The 23,589-nt window shown below is 33.7% G+C and overlaps 1 protein-coding gene and 2 pseudogenes across 3 annotated transcripts; 2 read left to right on the forward strand and 1 right to left on the reverse strand.

Moving 5' to 3' along the window:
- Positions 1-502: 502 nt before the first annotated feature.
- LOC147644189 (uncharacterized) lies at positions 503-5,131 on the reverse strand. Its single transcript, XM_086829848.1, has one exon. It carries the CDS (start codon positions 4,944-4,946, stop codon positions 2,400-2,402), a length of 2,547 nt encoding a protein of 848 aa, XP_086685974.1. The 5' UTR covers positions 4,947-5,131; the 3' UTR covers positions 503-2,399.
- Positions 5,132-5,198: 67 nt separating this feature from the next.
- Positions 5,199-8,857, forward strand: LOC147644190 (uncharacterized; annotated as a pseudogene). The gene is made up of 5 exons (XR_015270962.1): positions 5,199-5,252; positions 5,313-5,374; positions 5,523-5,732; positions 6,895-7,095; positions 8,660-8,857. The product of XR_015270962.1 is annotated as an uncharacterized LOC147644190 (transcript).
- Positions 8,858-9,267: 410 nt separating this feature from the next.
- Positions 9,268-17,132, forward strand: LOC110189380 (NADH-ubiquinone oxidoreductase chain 1 pseudogene; annotated as a pseudogene). The gene is made up of 2 exons (XR_015270963.1): positions 9,268-9,348; positions 14,872-17,132. The product of XR_015270963.1 is annotated as an NADH-ubiquinone oxidoreductase chain 1 pseudogene (transcript).
- The last annotated feature ends 6,457 nt before the right edge of the window (positions 17,133-23,589 follow it).

Genomic DNA, 23,589 nt, shown 5'->3' on the forward strand with positions numbered 1-23,589 from the left:
GATCTTAACATCTCTTAACATAGGCTTAACATAGATTGGCTTAACATACATTGGCTTAACATAGATGGGCTTAACATACATTGGCTTAACATACATTGGCTTAGCATAGATGGGCTCTCTGCTGGCCTACTACAATTCGGCCATCCTGACCATCTGGATCCCCTAATTCAGGTTTCTTTTGAGATAAACATTTTTTGTAACTAATTCTTCCTTTTCTTAAAGTAAGTTTATCGAATAATGGTTTCTTTATGACTTCGTTCGTTTTCCAATCCAAGGTTTTATGTTTTGAGCACTCCAAACACCCCTGTATGGATTCCGAGAAACTTGAAAACCTTCAACATCCTTAAACAAAAACCTGTCATTACGAAGCACTTTAGCTATTACATACGGGCCCTTATTCTTTGGGATTAACTTCCTAGCAACTCCCGTAGTACTGTCAAAATTTTTAACCATTACATAATCTCCTATAGCATAATCCTTTGGCTTTTTCCTTGTTTTATCATAATATGTTTCGTTATATGCCTGTGCTCGATTTTGATTATCTACAGCTAGTTTTCTGATTTCCTCTAAACTTTTTACCTGTGTTGTATCGGTGATTTCTTCCAATCTCTCCCTGAGCTCATCAATAATTTGACTTTTTTGCTCTATGCCGAAGAGCATCTTGCTAGGAACTTGTTTAATACTTCGGTGTATAGTGTTATTGAGTGTAAATTAAACTTGCTCTATTACATTATCCCAGTTATTCCATTTTCAGGTTCAGTTAACTTTGCTATCATTGGTCCTATGGTCCTGTTTATGCGTTCCACTTGTCCATTTGCTTGTGGGGAACCTGTCGCTATCTTCAAATGTTTAATATTGTTTTCCGTTGCAAATTGTGCGAATTCATTAGATGTGAAACAACTGCCTCTATCAGAAACTATACATTTCGGTTTGCTGTACGACCTGAAATAATCGGCTAAAGCTTTTAGAACTTCTTTTGTGTTTGTCGTCTTTGTCGTATATAATCTAACAAATTTCGTGAACCCGTCTACTATTAAAAATATGTGTTTATTTGCTCTTCCTGCTGCAACTGGTCCATAATGGTCGATGTGTAACAAATCAAAAGGCTTATCCCCTTTTGGAATGCTATGTAAGAAACCTTCTGATTTTCCAGAGTTTGGAGAAAATGCTACACATTTTAGGCAGTTTTCTATGTGACTTTGGCATTTTTCTTTGATGTTCTTAAACCAATAACCCCTCGTAATCACTTCTATCATTTTATCCCTGCCAATGTGTCCAAGCTCATTGTGGTATTTGTGCAAAACGTGACTTTCCATTTCTTCAGGTACGAAGAATAATAAACGGTCGTCATTAGTTTTCCTGTAAACAACGCCATTTCTCATTTCAAACAGTTTGTGCTGACTTCTTTCTAGTTCTTCTTTAATTTTTTGTATTTTTAAATCTTTTGATTGACAGATTAAGAGATTGTCTTCAAAACTAGTGGTTTCTACTACTAAAATGTTACATTTTCTCAAAGCATCTACGTGTTGCATTTTTGTCCCGGATCTATGGATGAGTTCATAATCATAATTTTGAAGTTCAAGTGCCCATCGTGCGATTCTAGGATTTAGTTCGACTCTGTTCAAAGTAAGCGTTAGAGAATTGCAATCGGTTATTATTTTGAAATGTCTGCCTTGTAAATAGATTCGGAATCTACGCAAGGCGTAGATAATGGCCAGAGTTTCCAGCTCAAAGCTGTGATACTTTGATACAGTCTCAGTGCATCGCTTAGAAAAATAGAACACGGGATGGAGTTTTCCATCTCCCTTTCTTTGCATCAATACCGCACCAAAGCCCATAGAACTTGCATCGCAATGCAATTCAACATCGTCTTTGTGATTATAAATGGCTAGAACCGGTGCCTCTATAAGTTTTTTCTTAAGGTTTAAAAAACAATTTAGCTCTCTTTCTTCAAAAACAAATTCCTTGTCTTTTTTTAAAATATCGTAAAGTGGCTTAGCTAACGTAGAGAAATCTTTTATAAACCTTCTAAAGTAGGAACATAAACCTAAAAAACTTTGGACTTTGTGTACTTTTTCAGGAATTGGAAAATTTTTAATAGCATCAATAACCCTGTCATCAGCTCTGATTCCTTTTTTATCAATGAAAAATCCCAGGTACTTTATACTGGATTGCATAAACTCACATTTGTCCATACGAAGTTCTAATTTGTTGTTAACCAGTCTTATGAACACTTCTTTTAATACGATTAAATGATCTTCCATGTTTGCGCTGGCTATCAATATGTCATCCATATATACGATGACTTTATTTTCGCGTATTAAATCCGAAAAAATCTTATTTACAAAACGCTGGAATACTGCTGATGCGTTCTTGATGCCCATGGGCATCCTTAAAAATTAGAATTGTCCAAGGGGAGTGACAAATGATGTATATTTCACAGAATCTGCGCCCACGAATACATGGAAATATCCATTTTTTAAATCTAGTTTTGAAAATACACTTTTATTCACTAATTTGTCTAAAAGGTCGTCTATTAAAGGCAACGGATAATTGTCCTTTATTAAAACTTTATTCAATTTTCGATAGTCGACGCATAAACGCAAATCTCCTGTTTTTTTCTTTACCAGCACAATAGGAGAAGCGTATTCCGAATCACTGTTTCTTATTATGCCCATGTCTAAATATTCGTCCAGCAGCTTCTGAAGCTGCTCCTTCTCACTAAAAGAAAGCCGTCTGGGTGAGCAACTGAAAGGTTTAGAATTGTCTAAACTAATTTTCATTTCGCATTTGGTAAAAGGGGCATCTGGTCTCTTTGCTTTGACATAAAATTCTTCGAACATTTGGACAAATCTACATTTTGTTTCATAGTTTACATCACACCCACAGCTGTAGTCTAAAAACTGATCATCGACTACGTTTATGTTCAACTTTTCGTTTTCAAAGTTGTCTGTTCTTTCAATCTGCGGCATCTCATCAAAGTCTTGAATGTTTCTTACATGTGGTTCACTTTCTATGTTCTTTCCGCTACTAGTTTCCTTTTTCGAAAATTTTCCCATAACAGTTGAGTTTATCAACGCTTTTTCCTTGACAGTTTCATTTTCTAATATCTTCTCTTCGCAAGCTAACATTTTCTCTTTAACAGCTTCATCTCCTAACAGTTGCTCTTTAACAGTTTCATCTCCTAACAGTTGCTCTTTAACAGTTTCATCTCCTAACAGTTGCTCTTTAACAGTTTCATCTCCTAACAGTTGCCCTTTAACAGTTTCAATTCCTAACAGTTGCTCTTTGACAGTTTCAATTCCTAACAGTTTCTCTCTAACAGTTTCAATTCCTAACAGTTGCTTTTTAACAGTTTCATTTCCCAATAGTTTCTCTCTAACAGTTTCATTTCCATTAATATTCTCGCTGGAATCGCAATTGGGTACTACGGCAGTTGCTATTTGTTGATGATTTTCCTCTGAACGCGAGTTCAAATCATAGGTGCCTTCATTGCTAATATTAAAATCTCCGTCAATACCAAGGGTGCCTTGATTTATGCTCAAACTATAATGATCCATGAAATCCCTTCCTAGGATTGCATCGTGTTTCATTGACTCATTAGCGACGACAACAATTTCCAATTTAATTTTTATTTTTCCTTTTACAACGTAACAGAAAGTTTTTCCAAAAATTTCAAGTCGGCTCTTGTTTAAACCATGATAAATTTCATTCACGTTTTCCAATGATACTTTAGATGGAATTTTGGATTGCTTAATGAAAGATATCGCGCTTCCTGAGTCTATGAGGCATTTTGCAATAATGGGTTCAGTAAAATCAATAAAAAAAATTCTTAATCTTCTTACGTAGTTGTTAACGTTGCTGCCGTTGTTACTTTTCCGTTGGCGGCATTCTCCTACGAAATGGCCCATCTCACCGCAAGCATAGCAGGATCCTGGTTGCCTTGATGGCTTGCGGCAGTCCTTCGCAAAATGGCCCTTGGAGTTGCAGTTCTTACAGCGCAAGTTGTTGGCCTCAGACGTCTCCGGTGTCGACTTCTTCGTAGCATAGTTTCCGGCTTGTGGAAGGCGCACGTTGGCAAATGCCAGCAGCATTTGCTCAGGATCAGCGAATCTCTGGATGCGGGCTTGATCACGCAAGCTCGCCGTTGGGATTCCGTCGATAAGATGCTCGAGTAGCTCCTCTGTGTCCATGTTGATGGTTTGGGACATCATTAATTTCTCTTCAAAATACATGGTGAAACGCTCATCCCTGTTCCTTTTGCGTTGCTTAAATTTCCGACGGCGCTCTGCTTTAGACGCCGTTTCACCAAAAGCCACGATCAGTTGCTCGCACAACCGTTCAAACGAATCCAGCATTCGTGTAGGGTTGGCATGCAGCCAGCGTTGTGCGTTGCCTCTCAGTTTGTTGACGAGCAACATCCGCAGACTGTCGCCGTCAAGATTGTAAATCTGACCGAGGTTCCTGAGGTGATCCACCCAGTTTCGAGCGCAAATGTCGCCTTCGAAATCGATGGCCGCTTCCTTGGCAAAAGAGAGTGATCTAGCCCCGGCATGGCGTCTGTCTTCCTGGGCGCCGTCAGTACCGCAGCTTGGCTGTTGATGTTGTTGCTGGCTTTCGGCGCCTTGTTGTCGCGCCTGTATTGCGACGCGCGTCTCTCGTTGTTCCATTTGAATTCGTTGAATGGTGCTGAGTTCTTCGAATTGTTGTTGCTGAGCGGCGCCACGAGCTTCTGCTTGTTGCAACGCATTTTCCTGCGAAACGAGTGTGGCCCGTAGTTGTGCGATGATTTCTAGAAGTTCACGGTGGTCTGGAAAACTTTCGGCATCACTTCCCTGCAACGATTGGGTTGCATTTCCCGTCTCTGTGTTGACCTGTTGGGGTCCGGTGCTGGAGGTGCTGGTCCGATCCTCTAAAATTATCTGGCAGGCTTCCTCCTCTGGCATTTGACCTCGTTGCTCAGGTGGTATTTGCCCTTTTCAGCTGCATGACCGAAAAACTGTTTAAATTAATTTCGTACATTTCGTAGATTTATCCCAATTCTGAATTTGTGGCAGGTATAACCGAGCGTTTTAATTCGTACTTCTTTATTTCACTCCACGCAACCGAATGTTCTACTTAGAGGTGGAGAAAAATCGATGGTAACATCGATGTAATCGATGTTTTCAAAACATCGGTCAAATCGATGTTTGGCCAGCCAACATCGATTTATTCCATCTCTACGTGCGCATCGAAGAAGAAAACGCGTAATTGTAAGTAAATTGGGATTAATTTATTACTTTATAAATTACTTATATTATGTTTCATATTAGTGTTCTGTTGGTGGTGTTGGCTGAAGTAGTGGAGTGGACGGTCATGGACAGATACCTGAAACGTAAGTAATTTTAATATAAAAGCTGTCGAAATTTGGACATAAATGCCTGAATATGTGTACCTCTGCTTGGATGCAACCGCATGATATGTACATATGTACATTTGTACGTTATACGTTTTATGTTTATATGAAAATATTACTTTTTAAGGAACATCAAATTCAGAGGAAAATGTGGAGGAGCCAGCTCAAAAAAAGAAGCGAGAAGCTTCCATCGCTTGGAATCATTTCAAGAAAACGGTTGAAAAAAACACATGCCGTTTGTAATTACTGTGGAAAGGCCATAAAAACGATGGGAAACACCACAAACCTTCTTAACCATCTGAGCAACGTACATCCAGAACGGCTTAAAGACAGCAAAGCAAAAATCATACAACCGCTTTAGATGTGTTTGTGGGAAAGTCCACTGTGCATTATATCAATGATTCGGCGAGGAAAAGAAAGTTTGATGAAATGGTGCTAAACATGATTGCTGTGAATGTTCAGCCTTTTAGTTGTGTCGAGGATGAGGGTTTCATTGCCCTCCTGAAAGAAATGGACCCTCGATACAAATTGCCAAGTAGGACATACTTGCGGGATGTTTCTTTGCCAATACAATATGAAAAATGTAAAGCAAAGCTGAGAGAAATACTGAACAGCGTTGATTATCTGGCATTAACCACAGACCTGTGGACATCTCGAGCCAACGAAGGCTACATAACTATAACATGTCATTTTATATCCACCAATTTCAAATTGGAATCAGCCATTTTAGCAACACAGCATCTTCTAACGCCAACCAATCACACAGCTGCGAATATAGCAGATACCATTAAATCGGTGCTATCAGATTGGTCGATATCGCAAAAAGTGGTATGTATGGTTTCAGACAACGATGCATCGATGAAAAAAGCATGCGAGTCATTAAAATACAAACACTTACCGTGTGTGGCCCACACAATCAACCTGCTGGTCCAGGACATGTTGAAACAGCAAATTTTAGATGATATTCTAAGCAGGTCTAAGACAATAGTAGCTTTTTTCAAACGAAGTTCGACTGCGTATGCTAAATTTAAGGCAGCGCAAAAAACAGAAAATCCGTACGTCCTGATACAAGAAAGAATAGCGCGTACGAGATGATTAAAAGAATAATTATAACAAACGAATACATAAGTGTAGTCTTGGCAGTATCCCACAATGCCCCACTACCGTTGTCTGCCGAGGATATTGATACATTAAAAGAATTATCCATGTTGTTAGCCCCGTTTGCGGATGCAATTCTGTCGGTTTCAACGAACACAAATGTATCAATTTCATTAATTATTCCCGTTGTTTGCGAACTTTTCCATAAAATTAATGGTTTGGAACTTAAAACAGTGGAAGGAATCGCTGCCTCGAATTATGTGAAGATTCGTTTACGAGAAAGGTTCTTTCCATACGAAACAAGAACTATTCCACGCGTAGCCACTATCATTGATCCTCGATTTAAAAAACGGGGATTCCTTGGCGCATCGAACGCGGAGGAAGCGGCCAAGGCTCTACAGGAAGAGCTGAACTCCATTTGTATTACAATCCCACGACCGCAGCCGGCACCACCAACAGAGGAACCGACACCGTTCTCATTTCTTAAAACTAAAATTGAGGCAAGAGTGCAATCCTTTCGTGCTGATTCAGTCATTCTGTTACGGCAACATTTAGAAAAAGGGAACCAGCCGGAAAACTGCGATCCCCTTGCGTATTGGAAGGTAAGACCAAAGATGTATAAGTATAAGATTAGTAACGCCATACGATTTTTTTGCACACGATTTTTTCGTGCTGGCTTTTGAACTGGCTCCAGGCTCTCTCGCACTTCGTTCAAAAGCCAGCGAGAGAGCGCTCTAGAGCCAGCCGCTCTCTCGTGCTGGCTCTAGCCGCTCTCTCGTGCTGGCTCTAGACTCTAGAGCCTAGAGCCAGCAGCACTCTCACGCATACAGCAATGTTTTCGTGATGGCTCTAGAGCCAGCAGCTCTCTCATACGCATACAGCAACATGGCGTGCCTCAAAATACCGATTTCGCGGTTGAATTTATTACAAATTTGTACATTTATTTTATTTTATTTTTATAATTTATGTATATATTTATATATGGGCAATTCTCCAGAAAGGTCCACCGCGGCCAAAAACTTAAAATTGCTTAAAAACGAGTATTTTTAACATGATTATAAAAAAAATTGGTCAGGATGATCAAGACTAAGAGAATTTTTCATTTTCTAAAATAAGTTTCAAAAAAATCGAAGTCAAACACGCGCAAATGCAAAAAATTTTGTTTTTATCAAAAAAAGGCATAAAAAATGGCATGTTTTGTTTTGATGTCAATCTATTAAACAAAGGGATTTTGCTTTGACTTTTGCTTTCTAATATCACATAGAAAACCCAAAGAGTAAATAAAAAGTGGAAAAGGACATATGCGATCATCAATATTCGTACAATTTTAGTTTGAATTATCGCTTTCCAAACTGTCGCGTGCGACCGGGACTAAAATTGAATTTAAAAAATAACTACTTAATATTTTAAAATCAAACAAAACAAATTATGAAGAGAATTCATTGCGTAATTCATTAAAATTTATTTTACTACAATTTTTCATCACGTTTCGCTGAAATCAGAGCTTAAACTTGTTTTTTGCAAATGTAACTTCTATTTTTGTCGCGTGCGAACGCAGTACATTTTAGTGAATATCTTGAAAACAAACAAGGGTTCAAAATCGACCTTAGCACCAATTATAGTGCTAACCAAGAGCTATACGTTTCAATTTTTATAAAATTAAAATAAAGTCTTGGCACAATAATATAATTAAAAATAAAGAAAAAAAGAACAATATAAAGGGACTCAAGCACTTTAAAAATGTAAACAAACTAAAATCAAAACAAACAAACACATCGATATGCACATGTATACATCAGCTGTTTTTGCTGCCGTTCTCGTCCCCCTCTCTACCTAACAAGCGGTCTTCAGCCAAAATATAAAATTTTAATTTTTCGTCGTTGGGCATGCGAACAGAAGCACACACATATTCACGCACACATGCGCACTTTTTTGTTCTGTGTTTACTCATACATGCAAACGCATTCTATTTTTAGATATTTACGCTCTCAACTTTGTGAGAGCAGGGAGAGCGCCATTGTCGTTTGATTCAAAAAATTAGCCTCATATTGCAAAACGAATGTATGGCCGTGAGGCATCTTATAAGTTATAAAGTCTTTGGTAAGACCCTATATGCTAAGACATTTGTTTTTCAAATATTAAATTAAACATACTATCTTATTTCAGATCTCAACTGAAGAAGCTTTAAAAAAGATATCCAAGAAGTTCCTATGCATTCCAGCTTCGTCATGCGAGTCGGAACGTCTGTTTAGCAAGGCAGGCCAAGTTATTTCAGACCGTCGTACTCGCCTTTCCCCATCAGTCGTCGACAAGCTTTTGTTTCTCAACAAAAACAAAAATATAAATAAAATTGAAATTTCATAAAAAATAATTTTTTTATTTAAAACATCGATGTTTAATCGATTTTTTGCGCCAAAAACATCGAAAACATCGATGTCCGTGAACATCGATGTTTCTCCACCTCTAGTTCTACTTCTCCTGTTTCACATGATCTTAACATCTCTTAACATAGGCTTAACATAGATGGGCTTAACATACATTGGCTTAACATACATTGGCTTAACATAGATGGGCTCTCTGCTGGCCTACTACAATATCAAGGGTCACATCGAAAGTTGGATGATACGGAACTTCGGGCCAGGGATATTTAAATCACCTAGGATCTATACTGGTCTCTATCCAAAAGTATACTGGAAACCATCTGAATAGCGGAAAGGTGGTTCCAATAAATGGGAAGTTCTGACAATGGAGGTATTTAAGAAAAGGTAATAAAAATGGAGTTGCCAGAGTTGATAGTTAGCTTCACACAAGGAAATTCAACATCGTTGCATACCACGAAGGCTAATAATTCTGACGTGAGTGAGGAGTCCAGCACTATAAGAACTCCACCCCGCGCCTGATAGGGCGATCTAGTCGATATACTGTGAACACAGCTGAAAAGACTTCGGAGCTCAGAATCTCCGGCTTTCAGAATAAAAGTAAGGAAGCTTACTACGTAAGCCTCTTGCATTCTGATAGGAAATACCTAGGGAGTAGGTTAGATTTTTGGGTCGGGATTGGAAGTCGAAGAAGGCGCAGTGGTATGATCAGGCCTGGGAAGACTTAATTCTACAGGCCGCTTTTTCTTATTCTCGCTTCGAACTTCTTAACAACGACGAAGTCTGGCCAGAAGTTGGAATAGCAAATATTGTTTAAGAGTTTTTAGGGACATTTATTTTAAAAGATAAAAAATCGCTACATTAGAAAATTTAAACTTTTATACTTTAATTTTTATTATATAGGCTCTGGTTTTCCCTTGTATAAAGGCGATCTTCCGATGTTTGATCAAGGGAGAGCCGCGAAACAACAATATGTCTCGTCGATGGAACCGCTTTAAGGGCTTTTGGCAAGGCAGGTTGGTTATCTGCCGTGCCATTTTCGGCCGGTATTCCGGGCCTAACACCCTGGGCAGATATAACGTTATACACGGGACTTTGAGGGGTCAATATTTGGGACCCCCCAGGGGACAAAACAGAAATCACCGGCGGTGCGGGCACTCCCGCTGCACATTCGGGCAACGAATCTTTCCTAGCGCTCGATCTCAGCACTCATGGAATTAATGCTGAGGTCAAGGGCTGTGCCGAGGGAGGCTGCTGCTGAGAGCCCGCTGCGGGTGGTTGGAGCCCGTCTACATGCTGCCCACCAATAGCAGTTTTTTGCGCTTTGACTCATTTAATAGCGTAAGGCTATTAAATTGAGTGTCTAGCGCCGAGAACATTTCAAGAGTTTTATGAAAACTCGTTAAAATGCCCTTAAAACCGTTTTTGGTTTGCATCATGAAAGACATCATCTCCCCCTCTGCATCGCTACAGGCCTTTCACATCGTCCACCGTCCGAGCTCCACCACCAATACACTTGGCGTGCATGATGTTGTCTCACAGCTAGCAGCCGATTGTAAGGTCACCTACAGATATAGCCTTTTTGCAGGTTTTGGCGAAACAGACAATATTTCCGGACATTAAGACTTACCTTTGTACTTGTACTTGAGAAAAAGAGAGGAAAAAAACAACAGAGCTATGAAGATAAGAAGTGAAGATTCAAAGCGAGAGCGGGGAGATAAATAACTAAAACGTTTAGCTTTTGCAACGGCGCAAAAGGAAAGGCAAAATATGAAAAAGCTAGCCTAGCAGCACAACTAAATTGGAAAATAAAACCAATTATAGACACAAATCATAATAGCGGGAAGTTATTGACACAAAATAGAAAATTTAAATTTAATTAAATTAGTAAATTAAAAAATAAAGTAAGAAAAAGTTCGCCTCGAGCGGGATTTAAACTCGCACTAGCCTGATTGGAAAGCGCGTGCTTTAACCCCTGAGCCACGCGTCACGACCGCCTCGCGACGGCAAAGTCAAATATCAAGCGCGCAAAAAAATAAATGTCCTAAAGGGTTTGCAACTTTTTGTCCCTCTCACACGCGATATGCACATGTGTGTATATCGCCGACGCAATTCTAATTGTCTACGTGGCGCGATGTGTAAGCGGCCGGACTGTTAAACATTAAGACGTAGATTCAATCCCCACTTTTAATCGTTAAACATTAAGACGTAGATTCAATCCCCACTTTTACCCCACTGAGCGCTCAGGGCGAATTTCCTCATGAGTCGAGCACCGACGTCGGCATTATAAATTACACCGCTCACTCATAAATAAAAACGAATGAGAACTTTACATAAACAGTGGGTCCTACCAAAGACTATACAATTTACAAGATGCCTCACGACCATACATTCGTTTTGCAATATGGGACTAATTTTATTATTCAAACGACAATGGCGCTCTCCCTGCTCTCACACAATTGAGAGCGTAAAGATCTAAAAACCCTGCAGTACCGCATGTCATCAATAGCCACTGTCATCAACCCGTCATCAACGCGCCGACTGCAACTTCTACCGAGGCGACGCTCTACCGACTGCGACATCTACTACGACGCTCTACCCACGATACAGTTACAACGGTTGTCTAGACAGCAGTCGTCGGCAGTACCATGGCCCGGCCGTTGATGAATTTTGTTGATGAAACATCAATGAATTGTTGATGAATCATCGATGAATTGATGATGAGTTGTTGATGATTTTGTTGGTGAATTGTTGATGAATCATCGATGAATTGCTTATGAATTGTTTTTGATGACGGCCTAGGACATGTACATGTTAAATTCATCAACAGTTTGTATGTACATACATACATTTACGGCAATAAATAAAAAAGTCGGAATTTCTTATGAACGGCTGAACGGATTTTGACGAAACATGAATCAAAATGTTCAGAATTGCGATCCCGTTAATGGTTCGATATTTATTTTGCAAAAGTTTCTTAATAAAGTAAAAATCAAATCGATTTAATTTTAGGCAAACATTGCTGCCAGATATGTATGTATGTACATATATGTATATATTCTTCGAAGGAACATTTATGGGAATAAATGAAAAAGTGATGTTTTCTCTTGAACGGCTGAACGGATTTTGATGCATTTTATACAATTGTCCTATCGATATGAAGCCAGTGCTTGTGAATGAGATCGGAAAAAGAAAACCCTAATTTCTAAAAATCTGTGGGTTAGATTTAATAGAGATTTAATTCGAAAATAGAGAATATTTTTCCCTATCTTTTGAGATACCGTGCAAGTTTGCACGCGTTCATTTAACGGAGTAAGCATTTTTCAAAAGCTAGCGTTAAAATATAGTATGGGGCATGCCACACGGCGTTAGGGTCATTACGAAGCCAATGTTTGTGAATGAGGTCGGAAAAGCGAAACACTTGAATTTCTAAAAATCTGACGGTTAGATCAAGTTAAGATTTAATTTGAAATTAGAGAATATTTTTCCCTATTTTTTGAGATACAGTACAAGTTTTCACGTGTTCAATTAAGGGCGTAAGATTTTTGTAAAAGTTTGCGTCGGTTTTGCTTGTCGGGGAGGTGCATAACATTCCGCCGTGGTATATACTAAAATAATCTAAAATTAACGAAATAGATAATTTTCTCTGATTTAGATGAAAATACCACTAAATTGTTTTAAATGGCTTTTCCATTTATTCGGCAGTCACTTTTCTTAAAGTTATTGATATATTTTTTTAATTTAGTATTTTTCTTAACATGTTTCCATGGTCTGGTTCAGAGAGTGGTTCTTTGCTGGTTCCCATCTGGTTACATTTTCATAGTTCGCGCCTAAGCTCTCAGCCCAAATACATACCACCCACTGTTATTCGTTTTTCTGGAAATCTGACCGTTAAAAATAATTGAAATTTTCACCAAATATTCGTTAATCTCCCCATAGTAAGCCTATATACCGTCCATATGTGCACGCGATCGTAAATCGAAGTTATAAGCCCTACAATTTTGGATGCCCTATTTTGTATGAAGCCGACCTCGAGGTTAGGTCACTGTTATGGGATTTGCTCAAAAAATTAACTGAGAAATTGAAACTTTGTAGGGTAAAAACAATAGATGTCCTTTATTTTGGCGTATCATGAATTGCTGCACGCCTTTGATTAACCGAGATATTAAGAACTCCGTGAAAACACGATTTTTCGCATGCTATTTTTTTAATATATCCAAATGTCAAATACTTTCAAACTCAGTAAAAAAAAATAGTACATTCATTTTTTAGCATTTAGAAACTTTATTTTATTCGAATTAATAAAAAAATTATAAAATAAATTAAAAACTAAAGAACCACTCCATGTTCAATTTTCCCACCGTTCCATTTCGACGATAATTTGACAGACATTGTTTTGTTTAATAAATTTGATATTTATTTTTTTCAGTATGTTTCTTAACATGGTTCCATGGTCTGGTTCAGCGAGTGGTTCTCTGCTGGTTCCATACCTAAATTACGAAATAAATTAAATATTAATGATCTCCTCCATGTTCAATCTTCCCACCGTTCTATTTCGAAGCTTACTCATCTCATCGGAAATCTTCAAAAGAATAAACTTTGTAGCATTGCAAAAAGTTTAACCGTTTCCATACCATACTTTAGAAAATAACGTTACAAATTTTCACCACTTTTGTAGCTTGTTCGATTGTGGTTTGTCTCGTTTTCATTTCTTTAGACCCAACATTCTGATTTAAAATGCTTTTCCACAGTTACAAATTTTTGTTTATACCCTTGCACGGGATTATAACTTTAGTCAGAAGTTTGCAACGCGGTGATGGAGACATTTCCGACCATATCTTCTTAATATACATATGTATATAAATCTCGTGTCACAATGTTTGTCCTCAGTTCGATCCAACTTGAGAAAGGATAGTTTAAATCTCAATTTATAGTCGTAATTTTAATTTATTATTATTTGTCTGTTATTATCTGACAGTTACAATTATCTGTTAACTCCTAATGATTCTAACAGATGTCGTTTATTTAAAGGCCAAACAATTTGTATACCCTTGCAGGGTATTATAATTTCAATCAGAAGTTTGCAACGCAGTGATGGAGGCACCTCCGACCATATAAAGTATATACATATATTCTTGATCAGGATCAACAGCCGAGTCGATCTAGCCATGTCCGTCCGTCCGTTTCTACGCAAACTAGTCTCTCAGTTTCAAAGCTATCTGAATAAAACTTTATATTTAGCCTTCTATATACATACATACTCTCACTCGTATATACATACATATGTCAGAACGGGCCAGAATCGTCCGATTCTCATTAAAGTTGATACAAAATTTAAGACTTATATAAAATGGCAATATCTCAAATTTGATGAAAATGTGTTGTTATAATTTTTATAATTATAGTTATAGTTATAATTTTTGATTGGATTAATTTCTCGATCGTTCCTGTGGGAGCTATATGAGCTGCCTTAGGAATAATCGGATAATTTTTACAAAAAAAAATTATAACATTTTCAGTTTTTAACAGAATGTGATCAAATTTGGGATATAGCCATTTTATTATACTCTACAATTTTGTGTAAAATGTTATAAAAAACTATATCATATAGCTCCCATAGGAACGATCGAGAAATTAATCCAATCAAAAATTATAACTATAACTATAATTATAAAAATTATAACAACACATTTTCATCAAATTTGAGATATTGCCATTTTATATAAGTCTTAAATTTTGTATCAACTTTAATGAAAATCGGACGATTATATCATATACATAGGTGCCATACATACGATCGTTTGATGTAGAGGAAAAATGCAAATCTGTGAATGTAAAACTGCAAATATAATATGTATACGTGAATGAAATGAAAGCAAGTATTACTTTTTAAAATAATTATATTTAATAAATTGAATATTATTAATATTAATATAAACTATTTTGGCAGATTAGTGCAATAAATTTAGAATTTATTTATGTAATTTTTATTACAAATAGTACTTGTTTTATATAGAATTTATTTTATCTTTAGTTGGAAGTTTATTATTAATTATTTGTGCATTAGTGAGTGTTGCTTTTTTAACATTATTAGAGCGAAAAGTTTTAGGGTATATTCAAATTCGTAAGGGTCCAAATAAAGTTGGGTTAATAGGGATTCCTCAGCCTTTTTGTGATGCAATTAAATTATTTACAAAAGAACAAACTTATGCTTTATTGTCTAATTATTTAAGGTATTATATTTCTCCAATTTTTTCTTTATTTTTATCATTATTTGTATGAATATGTATACCTTTTTTTGTTAAATTATATTCTTTTAATTTGGGAGGATTATTTTTTTTATGTTGTACTAGATTAGGAGTTTATACTGTTATAGTAGCTGGATGATCTTCTAATTCTAATTATGCATTATTAGGAGGATTACGAGCTGTTGCTCAAACTATTTCTTATGAAGTTAGTTTAGCTTTAATTATATTATCTTTTATTTTTATAATTGGAAGTTATAATATAATTTACTTTTATTATTATCAAGTTTATATTTGATTTTTTATTATTTTATTTCCTATAGCTTTGGTTTGATTAACATTTTCATTAGCTGAAACTAAACGGACTCCTTTTGATTTTGCTGAAGGAGAATCAGAATTAGTTTCTGGATTTAATGTTGAATATAGAGAAGGTTTTGCTTTAATTTTTATAGCTGAATATGCAAGAATTTTATTTATAAGAATGTTATTTTGTGTAATTTTTTAAGGTTGTGATGTATTTAATTTATTATTTTATGTAAAACTAGCTGTACCCTGCCACGTTTCTCTGTGGCATATTATGGTTAAGAGGGCACTTCTGAATACATCAAGGTTCTGGCAAAATCATCTTTCTGGCATAAGGTGAAGAAGGCAGTCAGAGTTGTCGCTGGCGGATTCAGGAAATAGACACGTTGACCATTCTCCAAATGGACTGCCAAGCGAACTAAATCTGGATAGCGTTCATGAAAAAAAAGCAGCCTCGTTGCTGCTTATGTATCTTCCAGCCTGGTATTGAGATATTTCATCGACAACTCGTACTGCATTGTTGTCACCATTTTCTGCCTGAACACCAAAAACTGCCATATCGCTGCCTTTATTCACGTACTTGCAGATATATTTAATCGATTTCACGGAATTGCAATATTCTACGTTGGTGTGCGCTTTGTATGATTTTGACAATAGTGGTGAGTATGGAACCACCCAACGATTGTCTACCTCAATATCACCAATTCTCATGTTTAAATTTGCCGAAGTCCCTCCATCTTCAGTTGACCGTCTCCCATACAGAGGATATCCATCGTCCCCTGTTACGGTGTTGGCTGTAAATGCTCGACGATATCGCTTGGAACACTTTCCGTCTACCATGCATGGTGAACATGGGTTGAGGGTACCACATGGGCCATGGATCATGTTCTTGATGACAACTTCATGTAAATCCGTATCAACCTCGGCCCGTGGAATCTCAGCGCATATAACATCGTCGATTTCATCTGGAGTAATTTTGATAAAAATCATACAGCCAAATCAGTATGTGCGCATGCGGCAATCCTCTCTTCTGCCATTCTACTGAATACATCCAGCACCGCACAGATCCAAAAACTCCATGTTTCACAATGAAATCCATCAGTGACTTGAGCTTTTGTCTGAAAACACGGGCTGTGATGTCATGCCTATCCCTATACGATTGTCCAGGAAATAACAGCTGTACTATCTCGTCCCAAGCTGGATTGCATGTGAAGGTGATAAATAAGTCTGGACGGCCGTGGCAACGAACATATGCCATGGCATCTTGAGCATATTCCTGCATGTGGCGTGAACTACCTATGTATGAGGATGGCAAAATCGTGAGCTTTCCAACGTTGGTTGTATTACGGTCATTCATCACAGCATCCCGTAAATGTATATATTCATCCGACCGAAGTTTCGTCTGATTCAATCGGAGGAACAGCAAACGTTCTGTTTCAATTTTTGCATACATATCGACAATGTACTGATGAAACAACTGACGACATTTCAATATATGATTGCAATCGGTCCTCCGAACCATTAACCTGTATGAGTAAAAGTTCATCGCGCAGCCGCGTCTCTCGGATGGATGCCCATTCTTCGTCAGTCATATTCGTAATCTTACGTCTTTTTGCTTCTGTATTGCGAATACGACGACCCAATCTCGACTTCTTTGGTGGCATGACTTCGTTTCTTACTGAACCTGAACAAAAAAATAAAATTTGTATCTCCAATTTCTTCTTTCAATATGTTTTGAATGTTTGACAGGAAAGGCTTTGATTCAGCTGGCTGCCTGTAGAGGGAGCAGCAGTAGGGGCACGGGGAAACGCGAAAAAAAAGTGATATATTCGCAAATGCAGATAAGCTATCAACATCAAAAGTAGACAATAACCGAGCTGGAACCTCAACGCATGTTCTCTAAAAATTTGGGCTTAAACGGTTCAGAACTTTTCAAGTTTCTTCTTTCAAAATGTGTTGAATGTTTGACAGGAAATGCTTTGATTCAGCTGGCTGCCTGTAGAGGGCGCAGCAGTAGGGGCACGGGGAAACGCTAAAAAAATTGATATATTCGCGACCGCAGATAAGCTATCAACATCAAAAGTAGACAATAACCGAGCTGGAACCTCAACGCATGTTGTGTAAAAATTTGGGCTTAAACGGTTCAGAACTTTTCAAGTCTATGAAGGATGTAGACACGAACAGAGCATTTTTATATATATAGATTGTAATTTTATTATTATTATTAGTTTTAACTTTTAGAAGAATAAGATTATTTATATTTTATTTATTTTTTGAAAGAAGATTAATTCCTACATTATTTTTAATTTTAGGATGGCGTTATCAACCTGAACGTTTACAAGCTTACAAGGAGTATATCTTTTATTTTATACTTTATTAGTTTCTTTACCAATATTAATTGGAATTTTTTATTTAATAAATAAAATTGGTTCTATAAATTTTTATTTAATAAATAATTGTATCTTTAATTATGATTTACTATATTTTTGTTTATTATGTGCTTTTTGAGTTAAAATACCTATATTTTTAGTTCATTTATGATTGCCAAAAGCACATGCAGAAGCTCCTGTTTCTGGTTCTATAATTTTAGCTGGAATTATATTAAAATTAGGAGGATATGGATTATTACGAGTAATTTCATTTTTGCAATTAATAAATTTAAAATATAGATTTGTTTGAATTAGAATTAGATTGGTAGGAGGTGTTTTAGTAAGTTTAGTTTGTTTACGTCAAACTGATTTGAAATCTTTAATTGCTTATTCTTCTGTTGCTCATATAGGAATTGTTTTAGCTGGTTTAATACCTATAACTTATTGAGTATTATGTGGTTCTTATATCTTAATAATTGCTCATGGATTATGTTCATCTGGTTTATTTTGTTTAGCAAATGTTTCAGAAGAGAAAAAAAAATTATACCTGCGATGACTTTATGATGATTTTTATTAAGTTCTACTAATATAGCAGCTCCTCCTTCTTTAAATTTATTAGGAGAGATTTCTTTATTAAATAGAATTGTGTCTTGATCATGAATTTCTATAATTATATTATCTTTATTATCTTTTTTAGAGCTGCTTATACTTTATATTTACATTCATTTAGTCAACATGGAAAATTATTTTCTGGAATTTATTCTTTTAGAGGAGGTAAAATTCTTGAATATTTATTAATAGTGTTACATTGATTACCTTTAAATATATTAATTTTAAAATCAGATGCTTGTATATTAATATTATATTTAAATAGTTTAATAAAAATACTAATTTGTGGTGTTAGTGATATGAAATAATTCATTTTAGATCGTGAAATATTTATCACTTTGTAGAATTAGATTTGTAAATTTAATTTCTATTATTATTATCATGTTTTTATTAAGATTATATTTTTTATTAAATAATATAATTTATTTTATTGAATGAGAAGTTGTTTCATTAAATTCTATAAGAATTGTAATAACTTTTTTATTTGATTGAATAAGTTTATTATTTATATCTTTTGTTTTAATAATTGCTTCATTAGTTATTTTTTATAGAAAAGAATATATAGAAAGAGTTGAAAATATTAATCGATTTATTATACACCCCACAATTATTAGTACTAATATTTGTTGTGTCTATAATATTATTAATTATTAGACCTAATTTAATTAGAATTTTATTAGGATAAGATGGATTGGGATTAGTTTCTTATTGTTTAGTTATTTATTTTCAAAATGTTAAATCTTATAATGCTGGAATATTAACTGCTTTATCTAATCGAATTGGAGATATAGCTTTTTTATTAGCTATTGCTTGAATAATGAATTATGAAAGATGAAATTATATTTTTTATTTAGAAGTTATACAAAATGAATTTGAAATATTAGTGATTGGTAGATTAATAATATTAGCTGCTATAACTAAAAGAGCTCAAATTCCATTTTCATCTTGATTACCTGCTGCTATAGCAGCTCCTACTCCTTTTACAGCTTTAGTTCATTCTTCAACTTTAGTAACAGCTGGTGTTTATTTATTAATTCGATTTAATGTTATTTTAAGAACTTCTTGATTAGGTCAATTATTATTATTATTGTCAGGATTAACAATATTTATAGCTGGATTAGGAGCTAATTTTGAATTTGATTTTAAAAAAATTATTGCGTTGTCTACTTTAAGTCAATTAGGAGTAATAATAAGAATTTTATCTATAGGATTTTATAAATTAGCTATATTTCATCTCTTAACTCATGCTTTGTTTAAAGCTTTATTATTTATATGTGCTGGAGCTATTATTCATAATATAAATAATTCTCAAGATATTCGTTTAATGGGAGGGTTGAGAATTCATATACCATTAACTTCAGCTTGTTTTAATGTTTCTAATTTAGCTTTATGTGGAATACCTTTTTTAGCTGGGTTTTATTCTAAGGATATAATTTTAGAAATTGTTATAATTAAAAATATTAATTTATTTTCTTTTTTTCTATATTTTTTTCTACTGGATTAACTGTAATATATTTTTATTTTTTTTTTCGTTTTTATATTCTTTTCGTTTAGTTTACTATTCAATAACAGGAGAATTAAATTGTGGAAGTTTAAATATATTAAATGATGCAAGTTGAATTATAATACGAGGAATATTAGGTTTATTAGATATAAGAATTATTGGAGGTAGAATATTAAATTGGTTAATTTTTCCTATTCCTTATATAATTTGTTTACCTTTATATTTAAAAATATTAACTTTACTTGTTTGTATCAGTGGTGGTTTATCAGGATATTTAATTTCTATAACAAAAATTTTTATATTAAATAAATCTTTATTAAATTATAATATTTCTATATTTTTGGTTCAATATGATTTATACCTTATATTAGTACTTATGGAACAATTTTTTTTCCATTAAATTGTGGTCAATTAATTGTAAAAAGATTTGATCAAGGATGATCAGAATATTTTGGTGGTCAACATTTATATAGAAAATGACTTAATTATTCTCAAACTTTGTTATTAATACATAATAATAGATTAAAAATTTATTTAATACTATTTGTATTTTGAATTTTAATTTTATTTAATTTTTTATTTTTGTTTATATTCAAATAGCTTATATTTAGAGTATGACACTGAAGATGTTATGGAGATTATTTAATCTTTGAATATAGTGAATTATTTTTAGTAATTTATAAAAAAAAAAATTTATTTTCACAATGAAAATATAGTTTTATTTAAAGAAGTAGAAGTATAAATGGAATTTAACCATTAAAAGAAAAGAGTTAGCAGCTTTTATTTAATCACCATACTTCCTTAATTGAGGTTATAACCTATTTATATCATTAACAGTGATACGCCTCTATTTTGGCATCAATTAAAGAATAAGGGTAAAATTACCTAAGATTAGGTCGAAACTAATTGCAATTAATCGCTTCATATTCTTTTAATTATAAGGTAGATTGAATATTCAATACTTTTTAAATGCAAATCAAATGTTATAATTAACTACAACCCTATTAATTTGATCAATTTAATATTCCTTGATTTCATTCATGATATAAACCAATTAATAAAATTAAAATAAAAATAATTGAAGTAATTGTTCAAATAAAAATATTAGAAAATTTTAAAGCAATTTCTACATCAAAAATTAAAAAAATAATAGTGATTAAAAAAATCGTAAAGAAAATGGTAATCGAGATGATGATTTTGGATCAAATCCACATTCAAATTGTGATCTTTTTTCTCGATCAATTAAAGCTTTTTTAGAAAGAATTGAAGCTAAAAATATTACAATTGTTGTAATTATTAAAATTAAAGAACCAATTAAAATAATTGAAAAAAATATTTATACTATTATTAATAGACCTTATGATTGGAAGTCAAATATGCTTTTATACTATACAAATAAAAATTAATTAATTATCCACCTCATCAGTAGATTGTAATATATAAAAATAGTCAAACTACATCAACAAAATGTCAATATCATGCTGCTGCTTCAAATCCAAAATGATGATTTTTTGAAAAATGATTATTTAAGTGTCGTAATAAACAAACTAATAAAAACGTTGTTCCAATTAATTCATGAATTCCATGAAATCCTGTTGCTATAAAAAATGTAGACCCATAAACAGAATCTGCAATAGTAAAACGAGCTTCAATATATTCATAAGCTTGTAAAATAGTAAAATAAATTCCTAAAATTACAGTAAAGAATAAACCTTCAGTAGTTTGGGAATGAATATTTTCTATTAAACTATGATGGGCTCATGTTACTGTAACTCCTGAAGCTAATAAAATAGCAGTATTTAATAAAGGAATTTGAAATGGATTAAAAGAAATAATTCCTATAGGAGGTCATGAAGCACCTAGTTCAATAGCTGGAGAAAGACTTCTGTGAAAAAATGCTCAAAAAAATCTTACAAAAAATAAAACTTCTGATAAAATAAATAAAATTATTCCTCAACGTAATCCAATTGTTACTACATAAGTATGTAATCCTTGATATGTTCCTTCTCGTGAAACATCTCGTCATCATTGATATACAGTTAAAATTGTAATAATATTTCCTAAAAAAAATAATGAAATATCATATTGATGAAATCATTTTACTATACCTGATACAGTTGTTATAGCTCCAATAGCTCCTGTTAATGGTCATGGGCTATAATCGACTAAATGAAAAGGGTGATTTGAGTGTGTAGACATTAGTTTACTTCTCTAGAATATAAAGTTCTTAACAGAAGATTCTAAAACTAATAAAGCAATTTGACCTACCAATAAAAATGTTACTAATAAATAAGATATTGATGGTCCTGTATTTCCTAATAATGTTAATAATAAGTGTCCAGCAATTATATTAGCAGTTAATCGAACTGCTAAAGTTCCTGGTCGAATTACATTTCTAATTGTTTCAATACATACTATAAAAGGTATAAGAACAGCAGGTGTTCCTTGGGGAACTAAGTGAGCAAATATATGTTGTGTGTGATTAATTCATCCATATAATATAAAACATAATCAAAGAGGAAGTGCTAATGATAAAGTTAAAGTTAAATGACTTGTTCTTGTAAAAATATATGGAAATAATCCTATAAAATTATTAAATAAAATTAATGAAAATAATGAAATAAAAATAAAAGTAGATCCATTGTGTCCTGATGGACCTAATAAAGTTTTAAATTCTTTATGAAGAGTTAATAAAATTGAATTTCAAAAAATATTATAACGAGAAGGTATTAATCAATAAATTGATGGAATTATTAAAAGACCTAAAAATGTTCTTAATCAATTTAAAGATAATCCAAAAATTGCTGATGGGTCAAATACAGAAAATAAATTTGTTATCATTTTCAATTTATAGAATTTAAATTAATATTTTTTAATTCATTAGATTTAGGTGAAGAAGGTATATAAGAATAATAATTAATTGAACAAAATAAAATAAATGTAATAGAAAAAATAAAAAATAATAATAATCATCTAATAGGGGCTATTTGTGGAATTAAAAAATATTAATATTTTAATAATTTTAGTTTGACATACTAATGTTATTTATTTAACTAATTTTTTTTCATTAGAAGTAAGTGCTAATTTACTATAGTGTGGTTTAAGAGACCAGTACTTGCTTTCAGTCATCTAATGAAGAATTATTATTAGAAATTCATTTAATAAAATAATTTACAGGAACTCTTTCAATTACAATTGGTATAAAACTATGATTAGCTCCACAAATTTCTGAACATTGACCATAAAATAAGCCAGGACGATTAATAAAAAAATTTGTTTGATTTAAACGACCTGGAGTTCCATCAACTTTTACTCCTAAAGCAGGAATTGTTCATGAATGAATAACATCTGCAGCTGTAACTAAAATTCGAATTTGGGAATTTATAGGTAATACAATTCGATTATCTACATCTAAAAGTCGAAATCCATCAGTAGATAATTCATTTGTTGGAATTATATATGAATCAAATTCAATATTATTAAAATCTGAATATTCATAACTTCAATATCATTGATGACCAATTCTTTTTAAAGTTACTGATGGTTCATTAATTTCATCTAATAAATATAATAATCGTAAAGAAGGTAATGCAATAAATAATAAAATAATAGCTGGTAAAATAGTTCAAATTATTTCAATAAGTTGACCGTGTAAAAGAAATCGATTTACATAATTATTAAAAAATAG

The sequence above is a fragment of the Drosophila serrata genome, unplaced genomic scaffold (assembly GCF_035046125.1).
Source record: "Drosophila serrata isolate PLE 108 unplaced genomic scaffold, ASM3504612v1 contig_223, whole genome shotgun sequence".
NCBI lineage: Eukaryota > Metazoa > Arthropoda > Insecta > Diptera > Drosophilidae > Drosophila > Drosophila serrata.

Excerpts from the sequence above, each read along its gene's own strand:
- LOC147644189 (XM_086829848.1), bottom strand. The coding sequence starts at position 4,946 with ATGCCAGAGGAGGAAGCCTGCCAGATAATTTTAGAGGATCGGACCAGC.